The following is a 22,736-nucleotide window of genomic DNA, read 5'->3' as shown; positions in this document are numbered from 1 at the left end:
CTTTTGGGGCCCACTGTATGTTTGTATGTATATGTAAAAGATCAAACTATTAGGACAGTTTGAGTGTACTGTTTTTTAACATGTAATTAAGATAACGTTAGCACAGTGACATCTCATTGTTTCCAACCATCCAAGTTTTGACTAGCTAGTTTACTTTGGTAGCCAAGTATTTGGAAATAACTATAACAATAATTGATGCACTTTCACACAAACTGAGCTGTGTGCTACATTTTTATCAGTGGGTTGAATGGGATCTTTGCTAAATCTTTGCTGTAAATCTTGTCCAATCTAGCAACAGTTGCTTGGGGGGAGCATGGATAGGAAAATTTGGGGGTAAAATTAAAACATCTCCAGAGAAAAACAGCTTCTTTGTCCAGATTACAGGAGTGATTTACTAAAACAGAGGTTGCTGAACAAACTTCCCTTCCTCTCCATCTCTTTCTCAATTTCTCTCAGGCTCTGAGAGACTCTGACACAGCTGATAACCTTGACCGCTGCTCACTTGCAATTAGCCTTTATGTGGTCAGTGTGAGGATGATGACTTGCCTGGCTGTGTGATGGGCTAATAAGCTTACTGTTAAAGAAGATCAAAGACAGACAGACAGACAGACAGACACACACACACACACACACACACACACACACACATACATAGACAAACACAGACTATAGGTCTAAATGGGCTGTACAGTGTGATGTTTTGTGCTAAAGCCAGCAGTAAATATTCACAGGAATACTTACAACTGCTGAACACACTGTCGAGAGCATACTTAAAAAGAACTCTGTGAGTGGGCAAGAAGCCCACTAGGGCACCATGCGACATGAGGACCAATCACAGTAAAGGGGAGGTCTCAGAACAAACAACACAGTGATTAGGACCAATCACAGTAAAGGGGAGGTCTCAGAACAAACAACACAGTGATTAGGACCAATCACAGTTAGTTACACCTGTTAGCTACCTGCCTTGGTGAGCTCACCTTGTCTCCTGTCTTCAGCTGCATCAGAAATGGAAGAGGTGCTGCTCTCTCTCCCTCAGTGACGTCTGGCCCAGTGTGTATTGTACAGGTTGGCTGCTGGGCTGAGGATAAACTTCGCTGGGTAATCACAAAAACAATGTCTGTTATAATAAGTAATAAACTGTTTACTATCTGCACTGAATCAAAGTCAGCCTCTTTATCAGCCTGTGCTTGTAGTGAATTGTTTACACTGTTAGAAATAAAGGTTCTGTGCAGGTACATTCTTCATTCACCAAGGTACAAACAGTGTAAATGTCCCCTCAAAGGTACAACAGTGGTTTTAAGGTCTGATTGTGAACCTTAAATAAGTTTATCCAGGTGAAAAGTTTGTATTTGTATCTTTTCATAACTGAATGTTTTAAAACAGAACAATAAAATAAAAGCCTGGAGACGAGACGGGGTGTGTGGAGTCAGTACAGCTTAGAAAATATCATTTCAGTGGATTATGGTACAGTTATATTCCCTGACTAAAGGCACTGAGATGTACCCTTGAGAGTACCAACCCAGTGAGTTTAGTGCCTTTATTTCTGAGAGTAATACTACTACTACTAGCTAATCACTAGTTAGCAAACTATCATACTTTACCACAACACATTTACAGTTTGGCACTTCTGCCTGACCTGTTTTCTGAAAGAAATTCGTCAGCAGGTGCAAATCTGCCCTCTTTCAGCTTTCCCTCTCGCTCTCTGCTCTCCTTGAGCTTCTGAAATCTGATTTAGGTTTCAGGATTGGCTGCTGCACCACTTGCTTTCTTTAGGTAGTTATTGTACATGATAGATTTGTGCATGAGAGGATCAAACCACTTTTGCTTCTGGGTGTGTGGGGCAGGATGCAGGCAGATAAGCACATAACGGGAACAGGCAGAGAAGCAGAACTCACCATGGACGTTATTATTTATTTGTGTAATTGCAGAAACTATAAAAATTAGGAAACTTAGAAACCAAAATCAATTTATTTGTGACACTTTTGGAGATCCCTAACCCAGGCAGGGCCCTGGTAAGTCAGGCTTACCATTAACCACAGTCCAACCCTGTGTACAGAACACATCAGACACGTTTCTGGTACATAGTTTGCGTTTTATAGGTCTGATAAGTTTAGCTGCATAACTAAAATCTGCACTGTTAAAAGGTGCCTAGCTGTGAATACCTTCATCAGCACAGGCACCTTCATCATGATGATGCCAGGAGTGCTTCAGTCATAGTGATATGTTTTTTCAGCAGGAACAACCTAGAGCTCCTGTATAATCCCGGCAGATCATCAGGCATCTATTACCATCAACGTTTAACCATTATCTTGTGTTATCACACCTGCCACACAACACTGGATTTGTGGGTTTGAACCTCATCTGGGTGGAGTTTCCATGTTCTCCATATGACCATGTAGGTTCCTGCTGCATGCTCTTCTTCCCAAAGTCAAAAACATTGGTGTTGGATGGTTTGAACATGGTAAATTAACCCATTCGCCATCTATTAGTGTGTTGATCATCTAGGCCTGATATATAATGTACTCTAATGTACTTTTAATTGTAAGGATATACATTTTTTAAACTGTTTACAATTAATGACATGACAAGTAAACATTTCCAACTGTTTAGATTATTTAATACAATATGAAAAATATTAGACATATGTTTTTTGACTGTGCTCAAATGTTGTAGATTAAATTATGCTGTAGAGGCTCACCATGTTTTCACTAAAGATGGGTGATACCACTCATTTTCTTTTTGATCCGTTACCAAGTAATATCAAAGCTAGCATCCCAATACCAACACTGATGCTTTTAAAAGTCATCTTGTGCAGGTAAAAAAGCGAATTCTTTGTGATTTCTATACAAAAAAATGAAAATGAGGACAGTGAAGAATTATATTTGAATGCCTTTGCATTAGTTAAATAAACCTCCAAAAACTAAGACTTTAGGGGAGTGACAAAACTCCATAAGTCATCGTATGCTGCTTTGCATGCCTGTTTAATAATAATAATAATAATAATAATAATAATAATAATAATAACAATAATAATAATAATAATAATAATAATAATAATAATAATAATAACAATAATAATAATAATAATAATAATAATAATAATAGGATGTATGAGAACCAGAGGTTGAAGGTGGAATTGAAAGTGGTTCCTGTCCACAATAATTTACTACAGTCAGCTTCTAAGTTTCTAAAAGGAGGGATGTTTAGCTTGTTTCCAAAAGAAAATAGTAAATATATTCAGCGATCAGGCATAACATTATGACCACCTCCTTGTTTCCACGCTCATTGTCCATTTTATCAGCTTCACTGACTACAGCACATTTTTGGGGACTGTTTTTCCTTATAACACCCTGCATTTACCTGTTCACCATGATAGATAGATAGATAGATAGATAGATAGATAGATAGATAGATAGATAGATAGGAAGAGAAACAGAGATAGACAGACAGACAGACAGACAGACAGACAGACAGATAGATAGATAGATAGATAGATAGATAGATAGATAGATAGATAGATAGGAAGAGAAACAGAGAGACAGACAGACAGACAGACAGATAGATAGATAGATAGATAGATAGATAGATAGGAAGAGAAACAGAGACAGACAGACAGACAGACAGATAGATAGATAGATAGATAGATAGATAGATAGATAGATAGATAGATAGATAGCGAGATAGCCAGATAGATAGATAGATAGATAGATAGATAGATAGATAGATAGATAGATAGCCAGATAGATAGCCAGATAGATAGATAGATAAATAGATAGGTGTGAAGTGACAAGTAACTGAACCGGTTTAATTCAACTCAAAAACTTACATCAATTGAATCGTTCATTCAAAATATTTACTTAAGTTGCACAAAACTGGATAATTTATCTGTTACCACATGAAGTAATAAGGCTGATCTGCCATTTTTTACAGTGCATTTATATCCATTTCATGTAGGATCTTTCTGTGAGGGAGCTTTTAGAGGCATTAAGCTCTTCAGACATCTGGTTCCTATCACCGCCACTGTGAACAATTCAGACTCTTAAGTTTCTCTAGAATGAAACATTTCACATCAAACCACTCTGACTGGCTTTCCTTACATTGTAACCATTTATTTATGCTGATAATGTAAAAACTAATCAACAAAGTAAATGTATAATTTTGGGCCAACTCTCAGCTGTTGTCCCTGAGGCCTGATGTTTCTTCTGCTCTTTAATACATTTAAATCACTTGACCTGAATCTGCAGAGATCAGTTACAACCTGCATCTAACGTGCTTCAGCTATGTTGACCAACACACAACTGCCACACCTTTATTTAACATTATTGATCATTGTTATCAGGGTTGGTTCTGACCTTCCTGGGGTCCTAAGCAAAATTGTACAAAGGGGCCCTCCTACCTGACCCGTGAGCCACGTAAACCATTCGCTTTGCCCCACAGTCACACCTGACAGCCCAGTGCTCCCACTACAATCCTCCCTCCTTTAAAACAGTTTGTTCCACCTATAAGTAGACCTATAAAGAACGGAACGAGGTACAAACAATATAGATAATACTATTATTAATTTCAACAGCTGGCCCATTCAAACAGACTCCCCAGATTTCCATCCATATATTTTCAAATATATACCATGGCTTGGCTGAATATTTGATGGTTATTATTTGCTGAGAGATGTGCCTCCATCTTGCCCAGCTAATCAACATTTTAAATTCAATATTTAATAAATAGTCAATGTCAATCCATTGATTTCCATTCTGCATTAGGCCAGAGTTGTAACTAAACCTTGAATAAGAGTCTATATAGTCATTGTCTTGTTTTAAATATTGTTCACCGATGAGGAGTGTGGACTGGACTGGACTCCACAGAGGCTGCACATGCATATGAACACATATGACCACGTTTATAGGTGACGTGGTTATTTTTTTCAAGATGCAGTTTGTAAACACTGCTGCCCGTTGTTGTTAATAAAGCAACAAACAGCTGCATTTCACTCACTTTTTATATTTGCTGACTTCAAACTCGGAGAAGAGAGAACACGAGTTTACCTGATTTTGCTGTTTCACTCTCATTTTTTTTCATGACCAGAGGAAAAGTTTCGGTTCATCCTCTCACCTTTGACATGGTGGGAGATGGGGCCCTTGTGTAGTTTGCGGGGCTCATCGCAACGTGTAGTGAGCGTATAGAGCCGACTGGGAGACTCCTCATCCTTTTCATCTCCTCAGCTCAGGAGAATGAAGAGACTCATACTGAGGCCTTTCCTGCCGGCATTCTGCGCAGACCCGCTACACTCTGCCTCTGACTGGTTAGTTCTCATTGCCTTCATTAGCAGTGAGATGGTCAGGGTAAGAATATCAGGGTCTGTGTCGATCTCATCAGAGGCAGAGTAGAAAGGGTCTTCGCAGAATGCGGGTGGGGAAAAGATGTAGTCCAGTGAAGGTAAACAAGTCTTTCTGAACTTCTTCTGTCATCTGAACGACTGTCCTCTTCCCTCCCAAAAAACTCGGATCTGCAGGAATCTCATAGGTGGCCTATTTCAAAGCCCTATAGGAAAGTCTGTTTACTCTGTGAACTCCGCCGAGCAGTTATTTACAACCATTCAAGGCCAAAATACACCAAAATACTCTAAACTGAAGATCACGCTGCCGTTTAAAAAACAGATTTGAAATTACTGATAAAACCGGTCAAAAACCTCGTAGTTTGTAGCCTCAAAACTTTTTTTTTTAATCAGATCTCCACAATAAGTGGGAGCTTTCCTCACACACGCCACAACCAGCAACCTGATTGGCTCTTTTTCTTGAAGGGCGTGACTTTCTCCATAAACAGACACCATGTTGAGTGTTGTGAGCTTCCTCAATCATACTTTGACCAGTGACCGGTCTCCTCATTTATAACGTCTCTACCTGTTTTGATCTCAAATCGGCGAATTTCGCCAAATGGTGAGGTGTTGGCATCTCAGGTGCTCACCAACACTAATGCAGCCAATCAGGAACTTCTGAAGAGGTTAATTAGCCGGAACAGGTCTGGCAGATTGTGGATGGAACTGGAAGGTGGATCTCCAGGACCAGGGCTGGAGAACACTGCTTTAACCCATACAGGAGATATTATATCGTCTTCATCCTTTCGTCATTAGAGGGAGGAGTAAAAATGCAAGGGAAACAAAGGAAGATGGATAATTAAAGATATGAAATGCAGGCCAGTCTTATGCCCTCCTTACTACAACTAAAGGTTACACAAAACATAACTGTGTCTTGACTATCATCACTCACCACTGTAGGACTTTAAGGCTGTTCTAATGCCTCAGTGGGAGAACTGAAGGAGAACTTGTCTTCAAACAAAGCCTGAACAAGAGAAAAGGGGCGGAAAATTTTAACTACTTCTCTTAATTTAACTTTATATTTAAAAGCTTTGCGTTAGTTAAGAGTCATATGAGTATCAGTTTCAGTCATGTGATTATACTGACAATGATATATTAATTCTGATAACTAACAGGCAAGATTATTTATAGATATGCATTAAAAAACAAAACAAGCATGTTTAGATTATCGATATATCTAAAAAGAAGTGACATGTGAAATTAGATGATGTGCTCAACATTTAAAAACATTTATATTCAGATTTTATATTTAAAAACAGAGGCTATTAGACATGACTTGTACACTCTGGATAAGAAAGTGATTCTAGAAATCTTACATACAGGAATCCTGATCCTAATGACTGCACAACCAGGTAAAATATGATGTATTACACTGGTTATACTGTATGTTTATTTCTCAAAATATTAAAAATACCATCGCAAATATTACACCTAGATTTTGATAATAGGTCAAACACGACTCATGATTGCATGTGGAACCAGACAATATGCCAGGCCACGCCCTTAAGACCCTCTATCCATAGAGGAATGGAGATGCAGACCCCCGATCTGGTGACATAACATGACGAAGCTTCATGATTCACTGTGAAAAGCTTTGCCATGCGTGACCCAGCAGAGCCTCCCTGTGGCCTCTCTAAGTATTACACCAGTGGTCTCCAGCCCTGTCCTGGAGAGTGACCTTCCTGCAGAGCCTAGTTCCAAACACAATTTGCCACACCTGCTCCAGCTAATCAGCCTCTTCCTAAGTTCCTGATTGGCTGGATCGGATGTATTAGTTAAGGAAGGGGCGGGGCAGCTTACTGAATACAGGGTGGAACTGAGCTCTGCAGGAAAGTATATCTCCACAAGGAAGGTTGGTGTCCACTGTATTAAAGGGACAAGAACTCATGGTGGATCCTGACATCCTGGTCAACTCACAAAGCTGGAAAACTGTCATTCCACCAGAGGGTAGCTGCGTTCAGACACTTGCTGCAAAAGCAGACACTGCTCACTGCAAAACGATGGAAGCCAGGTAGAAAAGCTGCTGCTTGTTGTTGTTTTAGACATGGGAAAAGGACACGGACACATTTTTATCCACACCGTTTACCAGCTTGGTCTCCTGCAGTGGTCACCACACCTCTTCCTGCAGATCTACCTTCCTTTAGTTCTCATCTCCAACCACACATGATCTAATCAAGGCCTACTGAAGGTGATAATTAGTTGGATCAGGTGGGGTCCTGAAGGTTGAACCTATATCTCCAGGAGCAGGACTGGTGACCACTGAATTGGCATTGGACTAGGGTGCAACTTTGGGGTGAACGCTGGCACGAAAAAGACTAGTTAAAGATTACGGTGATATTTTTGCAGATATACCTCAAAGACAACATTACACTGTACTCTGTTTATCATTCTGCATTAAGATTCATAACAGATGCCAGATATTCAACTCATCACTGTGAACTTTATGAAATGATGGATTTCTGATGGATAATTTTGGAACATTGAGGAGCTACCAGCATCATGGAATTATTCTCCAGGGTTTACATACACAATCTTATTTCTACCTGTCTGTCCTATTAACTAATTAATCAGTCTCTCTGTCTGTCTGTCTCTCTCTCTTTGTTTGAGCCCCTGAGCGACTTCTGCCTGAGTCGCCACATGTGAGAAACCAGAGCTCCATCTCTGTTGGCTGAGCTGCACCGTTTTGACCACCATGGAGCTTCACGCGGTACAACGCTGTGCAAATCCCACCTGCATGAACTGACCCTCCTGTTGCTGCTGAATAAACTCAAACTAATCTAATTAACCATTGCTCCACCTGTTTTTCCCCGTTTTGTATTATGTTTTATACTAATGCTGTTTGCTGTCCGGTGTCGACCAGAGGAGGATGGGTTCCCCTTTTGAGTCTTGGTTCCTCTCAAGGTTTCTTCTTCTTGCTCTTAGGGAGTTTTTCCTTGCAACTGTCCTCACTGGCGACACTCATGGAGGCTCGGACCTGGATTTTTCTGTAAAGCTGCTTTGTGACAACACCTGTTGTAAAAAGCGCTACATAAATAAACTTTGACTTGAAATGGTTGGTTGGTCTCCACTTTCAGTGCAAAGACAAATTAATTGGATAATTTTTGTCTACAAAGTGATTATCGGTCAGTTCTCTTCATATTTGTCTGCATTCATATCAATAAACAAGTCTTGGTACAACTTACTTTCTAATAGTTATATTCAGCTGGACGTTCTGAGAGTATGGTCTGAATATGGCTAAGCAGCTTTTAGTTACAGCGCTCCATCTGCGTTGAATGATCTGTAAAAACATCTGAAATTGGACCAACTTTTTTCCTCAAGAAGATAATTGTTAAAGAACTGTATCATTCTGTTTTGTTCTTGTTTTTAATTTGGTTTTGACACTGATTAGATTTGTGTTAATGTTATTTCTCTGTTGATTGTTTTGTGTGCTGCCTTCTTGGCCAGGGCTCACTTGTAAAATAGATTTTTAATCTCAATGTGATTATCCTGGTTAAATAAAGGTAAAATAAAAAAAGACCCTCTATGGGGTCTGACGGCATGCAGCCACATGAAAGAAATCCTGAACCCTAAACAGCTTCTGAAATATGTGAAAAGTTACAATTTAATCTCACCACATGAATTTCAACCCAAACATGCAGTAGATTTAATAGCTGGATAGAAGAAGTTCTCACTGGTGATAAATCACAACTTGCAATCTAAGATAACTGAAAACTTTGTAATGGTAAACGCAGAAACGTATGAGTTTACATGGATCATTAAAATTCTTCAGTACTCGACAAAGTGATGATCTGGTCTACTTGCAGTCTAACAAGTCTGGAATCCAGAATTCTATGAAAACAGTGAGTCTCTAATAATAAAAGTCAGAAACTTTTTAACGGTATAAGAAATCTAGATTTACTGATCCATCACTTAATAAGACTAAACACAGTGTGTCGTTCAACAGTAGGAAAAACAAGCCAACATGTTTCTTTCTATTACAATTGAGTACAGAGGCTAAAACACAAACTGATACCAGGACTATGAGTTGGTAAAACCATAAAATAGTACAGTACGTTCAAATTAATTTATAAAAAATAAATATATTACATTAAAATGAGCTATTAAGTAATGTCTCTAGCTTGGAGAGCTGTTCACACATGTAGAGGTCCTGCTCTTGGTATTAAAATCAAGGTTCAATATATTTAACTATTGTGCCAGAAAAAAAAATGATAAAATGTATCTCTCGTGTTGACTGTAGATTATTCTGATTTTTCAGTGTGACGTCTTCGCGGGCGGCTGGTCCTGCAGTACTGCACAGGTGAGCTGTTTTCTATATGAACAGAAAAGACGGAGCTAAAAAAGGGAAGGGCAGAGCAATAATGTTACAAAAGACAAATTTAATTAACATTTAATTTGAAGCTGGGCAATAATCAGCTATCAAAATCAACAGCTCGTTTATTTCTTCAACATTTTAAAAATGTGATATTCAGTCATTTTATTGCATCATTGCAACTCTTATTTGAAAAGAGTGCTCAGTGTTATGTTTTTCTTGTGCTTAAACCCACATGCTTTCTACACCCAACACCCAACTCGGGCCTCTTATTTACATATTCAACAATTATTTATGACAATATGATCATTTGTTGACTGTAAAAATGCTGAAAAGCAATATAACGTCATTTCCTTTTTCTTGTTCATTGTCACAATCATTGTGATCAGAATATTTTGCTAAAATACACTGTATGTCCGAATGTATCCAGGCACCATCTATAAGTGAACTCAGCTACTTTAATGTGCGCCCACTACTGACATAGGCCTTTAAACTGCACACTCACAGCTTGAATAATCTCCATAGAAAAGCACTGACCAATGGAGTGGGACACTCTGCATTCAGCAGCTACACAAGAGCCACCATGTCCAACGCCAAGCATCAGCTAGAGGGGTATAAAGCCCCCCAGCACTGGGCTGTGGAGCTGTGGAACAGTGTTCTCTGGAGTGATGGAGCTCCATCCAGTACCTTTGGGATGAGTTGGAGTGATGCAGAATTGACCATCCAACATCACTAGCTGACCCCGCTAATGCTCTTGTGGCTGAATGCAATCAAATCCTCACTACAATGTTCCAAAATCTACTGTAAAGCCTTCCCAGAAGAGTAGAGGCTGTTACTGCAGCAAAGGGGGACAAACTCCCTATTAATACCCTTCATTTCAGAAGAAACACTGGGTGTCTACAAACTTTTGGACATACAGTGCATTTATCGCCATCATTTGTTCTCCATTTCACCCACTTCCATTTAAAACCTGTCAATATTATCAATCAGTGCTTGCTCTGTGCAGAAACAGAGAGAAGTGTACCGGTCAGCTGCTTCTAGCAGTAAACTCAGCATGGCCATGGTGTGTCCTTCCCTGTGCGTCCAGCAGGGCTGGTAGTGGCAGCACAGCAAAAAGAGGAAAGACTGTTCTCACAGCTGCCATCTGACAGACTCAACTCCATCTCCTCTCTCTTTGCCCAGAGTGCATCCACTGCCTTACTGGCATCTTCACATATCAGAGCATCTTCTTCCTCCCGAGACAACGGGAACACGCGCTTCTCCCACGGCAGCCGGGGCTTCACAGACACAAACGAGAGCAAAATCTGGGTCATAAAATGTTCATAAGAGCTACTATATATGGTAAAGACATATGGCAAAACACTAGTATTGTGATTATTTTGCTACATATTGCAACATCAGTATATTATAATGCACAGATGAGTAAATATTATGACATGATTAAAGACTGACCAGCATCATTCTAAACAAAATAACTGACCTTCGCTTGATTACATCTTGACTCATAAAACGTCCATCTGAAACTGTAATTGGTCACAGCACATTAGGGCTGTATGATATGGATAGGAAATGCAATGGATACTGAGACAATGATGTGAGATATGATAAATTGTAATTAAAATATACAATATGAGCATGTTTCTGACTGGATGTGCACTCTGAAAATTAAGAGTTTGTGGATAATGTACTCAATGGATGACATAATGTGAGCCATTTTGTTAGCGGAGCAATGCGTTTACTGCAAAAACTCATTTAGGATCATAAAAATTAGACGTGCACCAATACAACTTTTTTCCCCCTTATAATACCGATACGTGATCCTTATATATCTTCCCACACCGAGTACGAGTACTAATACTAACTCCATCTAACCTAACTACTCAGCAAGTGCCTATAAATCCAGGCATACACAATGGGTAACACTTTATTTGGATGGTCCACTGTAGATGGTTTATAGATGCTCAGTCTACTTATAACATTCAACTAAATATCTGTTAAATGCAACTGAACTTGAAGTTGTGAAAGATTCTATTAAATCTGTCCCCAACCCTGAACCTAATCCTAACCCTAACCTCAAGGCAAAACCTATGGCTACTCCTATACCTAACCCCAACCTTAATGTTGCTGATAATCAATTGAGAATGACCATAATGTTTGTTAATATAACTATAGTTATCTGTAGATCATCTGTAGGGGACCATCCAAATAAAGTGTGTCCCCACAATGATACTGGAATCATATCGGTATCTGCAGGTATGTGCTTTAAAAATCAACACTGGACAGATGTTTAGATTTGACTTATATTTCAAATAGATATTTGATGATGTATTTATTTTACTCTTATTTAACCCTCCACAAATAAATGTTGTCCCTCTGTTATGCTAACTGAAGGTGATTTAGTCACCATTTCTACATTTTATATCGATTATCGCTGTTTTCGAAACAAAACCTTGTATCTCCAAAATGGTAACTTTACAGGAGAAGGAAAAAACCTACTTTATTTTTAATGTAAGTCAATGGAACCAGACTTTTTCTAAGTCATTTTGGGCTGTTTCTTTTGGTCCATTCCTCATGAAATTTACACACAATGTAAAGGACGAGAGGCACTTTCAAATTGTCAAAAACTAAAAAAACGACAAAACTGGAGAAGCGAGGTTTTGTCCCGACAACAGCGATGTGTATCAGCAATGGTAGATGTGTACTTGCAAAATATCAGATATTTATGTCAACCAGCAGTTTCCATACCAGTGCATCCCTATATAAATCATGATATGTATACCATTTCACTTTTTTTGGCAAAAGCTGTTTTCTGTGTCACAAATAAAACTTACTAAGCTTGAATAAGTGCCATTTACTGACTGGATAACTTAATACTTGAATGGTTTCAGAGCTACGAAATGTAGTTGTGATCTTTAGCATGTTTTAAATGCTCGATTAAATCTGACGTACTGAACTCATTGCTGGTTGTGCCTCCACTCAAAATATTGGCGTTACAGATTTTACAATGAGCATTTTTACTACTGTTTGTCTCAAGTGTGAAATAATCCCACACTGCTGACATGTTGCTTTGTTCACACTCCATCTACTGGCAGCATCACTCAGTAGTGCACATGCTTCAGAAATGGCTTTGTGGTACCAGTAATCTTTACTGCAGATACCAATACTGGATTTAAGTGTGAGCACTGGGGCTGACACTGATATGGTATTACTGACTGATCAAACACTGATAAAAACAGGATTAATCAAGCAGCCCTGCAGCACACAGTGAAAAACATTATGATTGGACTTAAAGGGCTAATTTGCATAAAGCAACCTCTTGCAATATAACAGGCCAATGTTGCAATAACAATTAACAAACAATACACTCTTCAGCCTAGTTCAGAGTCCTGCAAGCTTCAACCATCATCAGCTAAGCCACAAGGCAAGGAGGGTAGAGGTGACTAATACAGCAAAACCTGTCAGTGCGAAAGTCACACATTACAGTGTAATACAAGTGGATGTGTGTCACATACAAAATAGATCACGCCACCAGACGCAGTGACCTTCACAGCACAGAGAGATACTCTCACCTTTCAGCTACAGCAACCTTTACTACTGCACGACCAAGATAAAGGAGCTCATTCTAGCCTATAAAAATAGATCTGACACTACAGAGGCCGCAGGTGTACTAGCGTGCGTGTGTGTGTGTGTGTGTGTGTGTTTGTGTGATAACCTCAGACATAAGGTAAAATATTGGATTGCAGTATCAGTGGGCATGCAGTAAATGAGGGTTTTTTTAGCTGTTATAGTCATAAAAGAAATCAAATAGTTGTTCATTAACTTGGGTTCAATGCCAGGCAGATGTTTAACAGCTGGCAACCAAGTGTTTAATCCTGCGATGAATCAACTTAATGTGCATTAAAACATGCATTTGTTTTTGCAATCCTGCAGCTTGAGGCTAAAAACTAGTGGTTACAAACTGATTACTAAAGACCTTTATAGCTCACTATCTTATCAGCCCATTTGCTACGTACTATGATACAGTGACATTTATATATGTGTGTGTGTGTGTATATATATATATATATATATATATATATATATACACACACACACGCATATATATATATATATATATATATATATATATAATGTGGCACTGGTTAGCCTTTAGAACTGTAGAGCTAATATTCATAACGTCATTATTCAGATGTAATTTTACAGTTCATTACATACACACTAAAAAAAGATGGTTCTTCAAGGGTTCTTTAATAAAGAAAATGATTCTATATAGAACCATGAACAAGCAAAAAACCCTTCGCATGATTAAATAGTTCTTCGCATTATGAAATGGTTCTTGAGATTGATGGAGAATGTGTTTTATATGGTTCTATACTGAACCTTTTTGAAAAAGGTTCTATATAGCACCATAAATTGTTCTTCTATTGTTACAGGCTTGACGTTGTAACTATAGAAGAATGCTTTTTGGTGCTATATAGAACCCTCTCTCCATTCTCCATCAATCCGAAGAACCATTTCACGCAAATAACCCTTATCATTCAAAGGGTTCTTTGAGTGCTCATGGTTCTATATAAAACCATTTTCTTTACTAAGGAACCCTTGAAGAACCATAATTTTTAAGAGTGTAGTTAACTAATTATTTACGTTTCTGTCATTGAACTGATGTGCATCAATTATTTTCCTATTAAATTATGTTATACATGCATAACATATATAACATTATATGCAAGTACATTTTCAGTGAAGCAAAACAAAATTCATTTTAGGCATTTATGCTTCCCAAAGTCTAAAAATGTCACACAATTGTCTCCCAAAAGGCCTCCCGAAACATTTTTGAACTCCATTCCTTCTCAGGCTGTGCAGGTAGCACGACTGTTTTCCAGGTTTCTCAAGGGCAGTACATGCATTATTGATTCAGGAGCTGACAGAGTCTCTAACTGTTTTACGGTACACCTCCTGTATTGATGTGGTCTAAACTGAGCAGAAGGCTGACCTCATCATCAGCCTCTGCGTATGTGCGTGAGTGTATGGACAGAGGTGAAGCTACGGAAACTGCTTCGGCCTGATTGAGGCTCTGAGTGGAGTTTGAGTGGAACCAATCATGAGTCCCTGCCAGACGGACACTACATAATCATCCAGTGCTGTTAAAGAGCCATTCAAAGCACACAAAAATACACACCCTGGTCACTGCACTACACACACAATTCATTAAACCACACGATACACATCCTTTTCACAACAATACACACACATGGGTTTATTTTCATACAACGTCAGGATTTTATGAGGGTAGGGAGGTTTGATGTGTACTTACAAAATTGAGAACGTCACACAAACTTTGTTTTTCATGTGTTTTTGCCAACCTGAAGCTGTTTTGTCTGTTTTGTGTGAAAGCAGACACTGTGGTCTGAGGATGTCCAGAAATGTGTATCGCACCACCTAGACGGCTGTTTGTGCAGGCTTGATTAGAGCAGGGTATTGTTTAAAATGTTTCAGTACCAATCTGATACCTTGAATTCAATACCAATATGAAAAAATACTCTATTCGAAACCTTTTTTTCTAATTGGGACAAAAAGGCACGTAAGGAAGAATTATTATTTATTAATAATAATTCCATCTTTCCATCTTTTCTCCTCTTCCTGGCACTCAATTGACCTGGATGCCGTAGAAAATATATATATATATATATATATATATATATATATATATATATATATATATATATATATATATATATATATAAAAATGGGAAAAATACATCTCCTGTGGTGAGGTATAGCTTTTATCATTATCACTGATTTGACAATAACCAGACTGAACACCTAAACATAGTAATGCATTTTTTAAAATAATTCAAATTCTTTATCCTTTATGATGTAAATTTAATTCAAAGTGTCAAAAATAGACACCTTTTTTTGTGACGTTCTGGTACGTGGTAGTACCAAGATGTTGTGGTCGGTGCCTTGCCCTAGGCATGATATCTGCCTGCCGTACCGAGCATGTTCAACCAGCTTAGCTCAACAGCCGCGTTTCTAGAACAATAGCGTCCATATTAGGAACACTAAATGTGTTATTAACGTAGGGTATCACATCACCCAACAAGTTTAAAAGTTCAGTTATGTTCATGTGTGGGAATACTAGTGTTGTCTAATGGTTTGCATGAAATAATCAATAAATAAACAATGGGTTTTTAAACCGGCGGTAGATTAGTTTTTACCATAATCGGGGCTGTTACCATGAAAGATCATCAAGGACAGGCCTAATAGGAGTTCATCTCCAGCAGAGCCTCTGGGAGACTCACCTGTCTTTCCTCCAGTCTGAGCTCAGGTGGAGCTCTGAGTGTGCTTTGGGCCCACGACTGACCATAGCACACCTGTTCAGGACCATGGACATTAGCAGAAAAGTGCCTATCAGATCCATTCATGCAGTCGCTGCTGGAAAACCTTCATGAAAGATGAGAGATGAGCAGAGGAAGGAAAAGAAAGTCAAATCACATTTTGTTTACTTCATGACACGTAATTAGAACAATCAGTCCTTTTAAGCCTCCCACTCGTGTTTATACCAGATTTGCTTTGATAAAAAAATTAACATTGAAGTTATATGAGAGAAATCTGCATGCAGTAAATTTGATCCCATCTTTAACTACAAGACACACACTCACACAGCTGATCTGGTCCTGCGTGTGGATCTCCTGCCCTTCTCCCAGGAGCCCCAGCGGAGTTTCTCTCTGCTTTCATAGCTCTGGTGCCTCTGAGAAAACACCTCATCTGATAGCAGTTCCACCTGAGACAGCAGATAGAGACCAAGGGCAGAGCGCATCAATCTTAAAGCTATATATTGGCAAAAATGTACAGTTGAGACCCAAAGTGGTGTCACTCAGGTTCAGTTTACACATTTTTGATGGGATACAGGTCAGCACTTTTTGCGATGGCCACTCCAATACTTTCACTCTGTTGTCTAAAGCCACCAACTATATAGAGGAATGCTTAGAATCACTGTCCTGCTGGAAGAACCCAACTGTGACCAAGTTTTAACTTGATGTTGTTTCAGTATTTTCCAGATAATAATGATAATCATAATCATAATAATGATAACATGTATTTTCTGAAGTGCACCAGTCCCTTTTCCAGCAAAGCACCCCTACAACATAATGCTGCCACCACCATGCTTCACAGTTGAGATGACATTCCCTGGATTAAAAGCCTCACCCCTTTTTATCCATACATAATGGTGATCACTGTGGTCAAACAGTTACATTTTTATTTCATCTGGCCATATAGCGCTGCTTCAGAAGGACCATGCTCAATGGGCATTATTTCCGGGTGTGCTTTGTTGTGATGGGATGGAATGAAAGACGGATCCAAAGGTTTAAAAAATATTCCAGTTTTGTTCATCCAGTTAACTTTGTTCAGGTTGAGTTTCTTGAATTTTGACTAATGCATCTTTAACAACTCAACACAGTTTGAGGCAAGTGTGCAATGACTGAGCCACACAATTAGAACAATGCTAATTGGTGTAGATAAGCTTATTTTACTTGTTCACCACAAAACTAGAAGTATGGTAAAAAATTCAGTGAAAAAAGTAAAACTCAGACAGCAACCATGCATTCTGGTCTGTATTTTGGTTAAGAGGAAAATTCATTAAACTTGACCCATCCATCCATCATCTAAACCGCTTATCCTTCTGGGTCGCGGTGGGGTGCTGGAGCCTATCCCAGCTGTCATTGGGCGGAAGGCAGGATACACCCTGGACAGGTCGCCAGTCCATCGCAGGGCAATTAAACAATATTACAATACAATATATTTTTTAACTACTCTTTTAAGTCAGGTTTGGGAGTATAAAGCAGTGTCCCTACCTCATCAGCAGATTCCTCTTCCTCTTCTTCTTTCTTTACCAGAGGAACAATATCCACTATTCTCCAGCTGATGAAATATAGTGGGACAGAAATCAGAAAAAGAAGTCATGACCACTTTGTAACCCAATTCTGACAATGCTCAGTCAAAGAAGTAATGTTATTAATCACTCCCACAGGAAATAAAGCATGGACACACCTGGGTGTGAGAATATCCTTATACTGAGGCTTCTCCACTTTAGCCGAGGCAGCCAGGGACATGGGGATGACCATGTTGTTTATACAGTAGACACTTTTACCATTTCTCCTTCGCACCGGAAGCTGGAAAAAAAAACAAATGACATGAGATCTTCTTCTCTAGAAGTGAAACAGAGAATTTCTTTAATATTAGACATAATGAAACAAGTAAAAGCTGTTAAAATCTTATAAAATTAACGAGTGTTTTATGTCAGCAGTTAACAATTACATAGTATTCCTCCTGGAGGTCTGCTGGCCTGCAGAGTTTAGTTTCAGCCCTGATCTTACACATATATCCAGCACTAATAATTTAGATTGTTCCCTAAGACCCTCCTTAGTTAGTGTAGATGTGCTAGAATACAATACACACTAAACTACAGATCTTCAGGAATAAATCAACTGTTAAAATCTGACAACTGAAATTATTGCATAATATAATTAATGTCTCATAACACCACATTCAGGATTGACACCCTGACAGCAATCAGCCTAAATAGCCTCACTATTCATACGTTGAGTAATTTCTAAATTAAAGCAGCCTAATGTGGAGTGTTTTGTTGGCTATTCCAAAATACAGTTTAGTAGAAGTAGCAGAGCCAATTTAAGGGGAACCTGGTCACTTCCTAGTTCTCCAATTATACCAAAAACATGTCTGCAATACACTAGAAAGTGCCCACGAGCGAGTCCTCAATTAATGAATGGAGTTGCCAGCTTAAAACAAAAAAATGAAATGTCTCTACCCACTGGAACTGTTGTAACTTCTTTAATCTTGGAAAGTAGAAGGATGTATTACATTAAAGAATCAAAGAAAACTTATCAGTATTTTATCATTTTGGCCTGTGGGATGTTAGCATTTCTGCGTAAACGAGGCACTGTTAGAAAGTCTAGAGTTCAAAAGCCCAGCTGTGCTGGAATATTTTAAGCTGATGTGTGTTGATTGAGAAAACAAGGCCACTTTTGCGTATCAAAATGATTAAGCACTTACTAATGATTTGCACAAAAGCTCCATAGGAACCCATTCATTTTGGACTCACTCAGGAGCGCCCTCTAGTGCATGACAGACCTGGAAGAAATGACTGATTGGCAGTTCACCACACTAGGAATTCTCAGGTAGCAGTAGTAGTAATTGTGTACCTGTGAGTTTCTCTGCTGTGTGCGTGTGCTGTTGGGTGTGGTCGCCTCCTCTGCACTGTCCTCAGGGCTGGGACAGAGAACTCCGGATTGGGGTAAACACACGTCTACAGTACAGCAAAATATATCACATATTCAACCTGAGAGGAACCTTAAATATTATAATATATTATGACTTTACAAATTCAGTTTTCCCCTTATTCCAAATGTATCCCAATCAGCAAGTAAGTTCGTTTTGCAGCAAACAGGTTAGCACTGCGCAAACTACATGTTTAAATCATAACACGTGTCTTTGAGTTATGTAATCTCAAATAGACTTGGTTATGTGGTTTCTGCCATGTATGACATACTGTTATCTACAAACATGGACAAAAATATAGCACAGTTAAAACAATTCATCAAAATATCAGCCATATTAAAACTAAGTCTACAACATCATTTAATAACTTGGTGCAATTTGAGGCATGTGTATGATAATTAAGGCCAGGGGTCATCAACTGGCAGGCCGAGGTCCGGATGCAAAGTATTTCAGCAGTCTGAATCGAGCACTTGAAAAAATTCTGTAGTAAAGATGAATTGCACAAAAAAATATTGCATATAAGAGACATTCATGATCATGAAAGAGCACGGATTCTGTAGAAGTCCTGTGCTGCAGTTGATCCAACCTGGTGCATTTATTTAAACACATTACCTGAAGGTGGCAAATCAGAACTGAGGCAAAAGAGCAGGATATCAACTCAAATAACGTGTTGTATATAGTTCTATATAGACCTATTCTATTGTAACAAGAAGAACCCTTTCTGGTGCTATATAGAACCACATACAACTTTCTTTCATGATGCAATTGTTGATGCAAAATACAAAATAAAAAAAAAAATCATGCAAAAAGTTCTTTGATAGTTCATGGTTCTATATAGAACCCCTAATGAACCGTTAAAGAACCATCATTTTAAGAGTGTATATTAGCTTCGTAGCTTCAGCGCAAAACCAAAGAAGCAACCTCAGACACCAAGCTTGTCCTGGCTGATTGACTGCACTGGGCTGATAGGGAAAATGTGTAAAGGAGTCAGCAGGGAGCAGCAGAGAGTCAGCAGTACTTGTGTCTGCCAGGTGGTGCGTCCTCTTTAGAGCCCGTCGTCTGCGGCTTCGCCTGGGCGGCTCCTGGCATGCATGTGCCCACCGGATTGGAGTGCTCTCTCTCCTGTGGGTCCGAGAATGCTTGGCAGCTGGTAGCTGGTGTCTGCAATCTGTAACCCAGAACGCTTTCCTTTAACAGGGTCTGGAAACATAGGCATTTCCTTACATATTAAAGAAGTTCAAAGCAAACAGCAGAGCAGTGTTTGAGTACATATTAACCACAGTAGGAAGTCATCTCTCAAACTACACTAACTCATTACAGATCCTGTCTAATACAAAATACTGCCCAGCAAGTTCCTTGGTTTGGATACTATTGTGTACACGGGCTGTCAAATGTTTAAGTACACCTAATTTAACAAGCGAGCATGTTTCCTTTGCTGTTTTCCAAAAAAATATTAACACTTTTTATTAAAAGCTTTTTAGATTTTTAAAAAACTGATGGAAAAACTGACAAAAGCCAACATATTTTCTCCCCTTGCTGTGACGTCAGCTCTCATCAGCATGCAAATCTTTCTTGTGAGCGTGAAGCTGTGTGTTGGAGCGAAATACATTTAAAAATATAATAAACCTGCTGTTCCAAACTGAGCTGGGATTGGAGTCTGGTGGTTTTGCTGGTCAGCCGAACAGACCCAGTGATCCATTATGTCTGTTGAACCAGTCACACATAGACACCCTATTGTTGCTATCTTGGAATGTGGGAGTCACACTGTAAACCCTGACATCGTGATTTATTAACTGAGTGAAGAAATCTTAAGATATATTTAACAGTTACACTAAAGTGTGTGCGTGTGTTCAAATATTTGTTCATGAAACTGGTAACTTCTGGTTTAGCAGAATCCCATTTGCAGTCTTAAGTAAAAAGCTGAATAAGTGAGTTTTATGTCTGATGTCAGGTTTGTACACAGAAAGCCAGCTGGAAGGCAAAGCTTCCCAAAATTCTTATCACTTTGTTGGTTTCTGTCTATTACCCTTTTATTTTTCAGTTATTGTCAAATAACATTTTGTTATAACCGTACTATCATTTACATTGCGTGGTCACTTGGTGTTGTGCTATCGTTTACATTGCATGGTAACTCGTTTTTTTACTATCGTTAACAGTGCGTGGTCACTCGGTTTGTGCGTTTCTGCTTGGACATTTTTAGATGATTCACTGGACAATACACCACTGCTTTGTCAACTGCATAATATTTATGCTATTTATTTATTTACTGCACATTATACTTTTTATTGTTATCACATTCTTATTGTATATCTTTACCTCTATTAATGCATCTGTATAATAATGTACGGTAATATGTGGCTCTCATCTTGCTCTGTACTGTACTTTGGGCTGCTGTGATATATGACTTTCCCTCTGGGATTAATAAAGCAACCGATTGATGTGGTTGCATTTAACTTATCGCTGCTGTTGGAACAAAATCTTGTATCTTCTTTTTTGTCGTTTTTCAGTTTTTGTCATAGTTTGAAAGTGCCTGTTGTCCTTTACAATGTATGTAAATTTAATGATGAACAGAGCAAAAGAAACGGCCCAAAATTACTTGGAAATGAGTCTGGTTCCATTGACTTACATTAAAAGTAAAGCATGTTTTTCCCTTCTACTGTAAAGTTCTCATTTTGGAGATATGAGGTTTTGTTCCGACAGCTGCAATAGATTAATTACATTAGCCATGATGGTGTTTGGTGTTGCAGTTTACCAGTCCAGTCTGTATTACTAATACAACGGTAAACAACTGGTGGTGGCCAGTCTCTGGTCAGCTTCTCTACACAGTGGGGTCCCCTAAAATGGATGATTGTGATTGTTCTGTAGCTAACTGTTTGTAACTCAAGGAGACGTCCAACTGTTAAACTTTCTATGACACTAATGTTCAAGTAGTGCTGTCATCAGCTTCTAGAGTTAATGTAGCTGAACTGTTTTCATTGTATGTCCATTCATGACATATATTTTGAGTTAGTGATACTCAACTGATTTAAGGCAATGAGTAGGCACAAAATATTGTAGCAACCAGTCGAAGAAGAGCGAGAGGAAGGCATAGTTTGTCCTCAGGAAATGCTCTTTAATCAGAACAGGCAGAAACACCCCTGAAAATACTGCAGACAAACACAACAGTAAACAGTCCCTTTTTGCTATGCTTGCGAGCTCCTATGGCAGCACAGTCAGTGGCGGAAGACCACAATATTTGAGTTGTCACGCATTTTTCCCCAATTTAGTCACGTCCAATTCCACATACTAACTAGGTCTCTCCCATCACACTAGCACTAGGAAGGTGAATGCTAGCAGGTACTTCCTCTGAGCCATGTGAAGCACCACTGCATCTTTTTAAACTGCCACTAGCAGCCTCATTGCACAGCTCAACACGCTTGGAGGAGAATGCTAACTGCTAATTCTGTTACATCACCTGATTAACAGATCAACGCCAACAGATGCCCACAGTGACTAGCATCATGCTGAGTGATGGGGGGAGAGGGAGGACCATCCTATCCACCCGGAGAAAAAGGAGTACAATTAACAATAATCCTCTCTTGGACTACTGGCCACAGATAGACTCTGAGTTATAAGTAGGTTAAAGGTTTAATTACAATGACTTGATTACATTGAGTGATAGAAATACATACAGAGTTGCATTAACTGAAAATATTCAGCACTTTTCTATTTTAAGTACTTGCGCAACTAAAAAAAAAAAAGAAAAGAAAATTATAT

The 22,736-nt window shown here is 38.9% G+C and overlaps 1 protein-coding gene across 1 annotated transcript in view; it reads right to left on the bottom strand.

The window, feature by feature from the left end:
* Positions 1-9,466: 9,466 nt before the first annotated feature.
* kansl1l (KAT8 regulatory NSL complex subunit 1-like) overlaps positions 9,467-22,736 on the bottom strand; it is a 48,144-nt gene continuing 34,874 nt past the window's right edge. Inside the window, exons 10-17 of the mRNA XM_036577605.1 lie at positions 19,999-20,148; positions 18,905-19,008; positions 17,733-17,854; positions 17,537-17,603; positions 16,343-16,464; positions 15,983-16,124; positions 10,705-10,957; positions 9,467-9,680 (exon numbers count right to left, since the gene is read on the bottom strand). Coding sequence (XP_036433498.1) covers positions 10,730-10,957; positions 15,983-16,124; positions 16,343-16,464; positions 17,537-17,603; positions 17,733-17,854; positions 18,905-19,008; positions 19,999-20,148 — 935 coding nt within the window. The 3' untranslated portion in view covers positions 9,467-9,680; positions 10,705-10,729. The remainder of the gene's footprint in view (positions 9,681-10,704; positions 10,958-15,982; positions 16,125-16,342; positions 16,465-17,536; positions 17,604-17,732; positions 17,855-18,904; positions 19,009-19,998; positions 20,149-22,736) is intronic.

The sequence above is a fragment of the Colossoma macropomum genome, unplaced genomic scaffold (genome assembly GCF_904425465.1).
Source record: "Colossoma macropomum unplaced genomic scaffold, Colossoma_macropomum, whole genome shotgun sequence".
Classification (NCBI taxonomy): Eukaryota; Metazoa; Chordata; class Actinopteri; order Characiformes; family Serrasalmidae; genus Colossoma; species Colossoma macropomum.
Note: the sequence above shows the minus strand (reverse complement) of the source record. Positions and strands in the feature narration are given on the sequence as shown.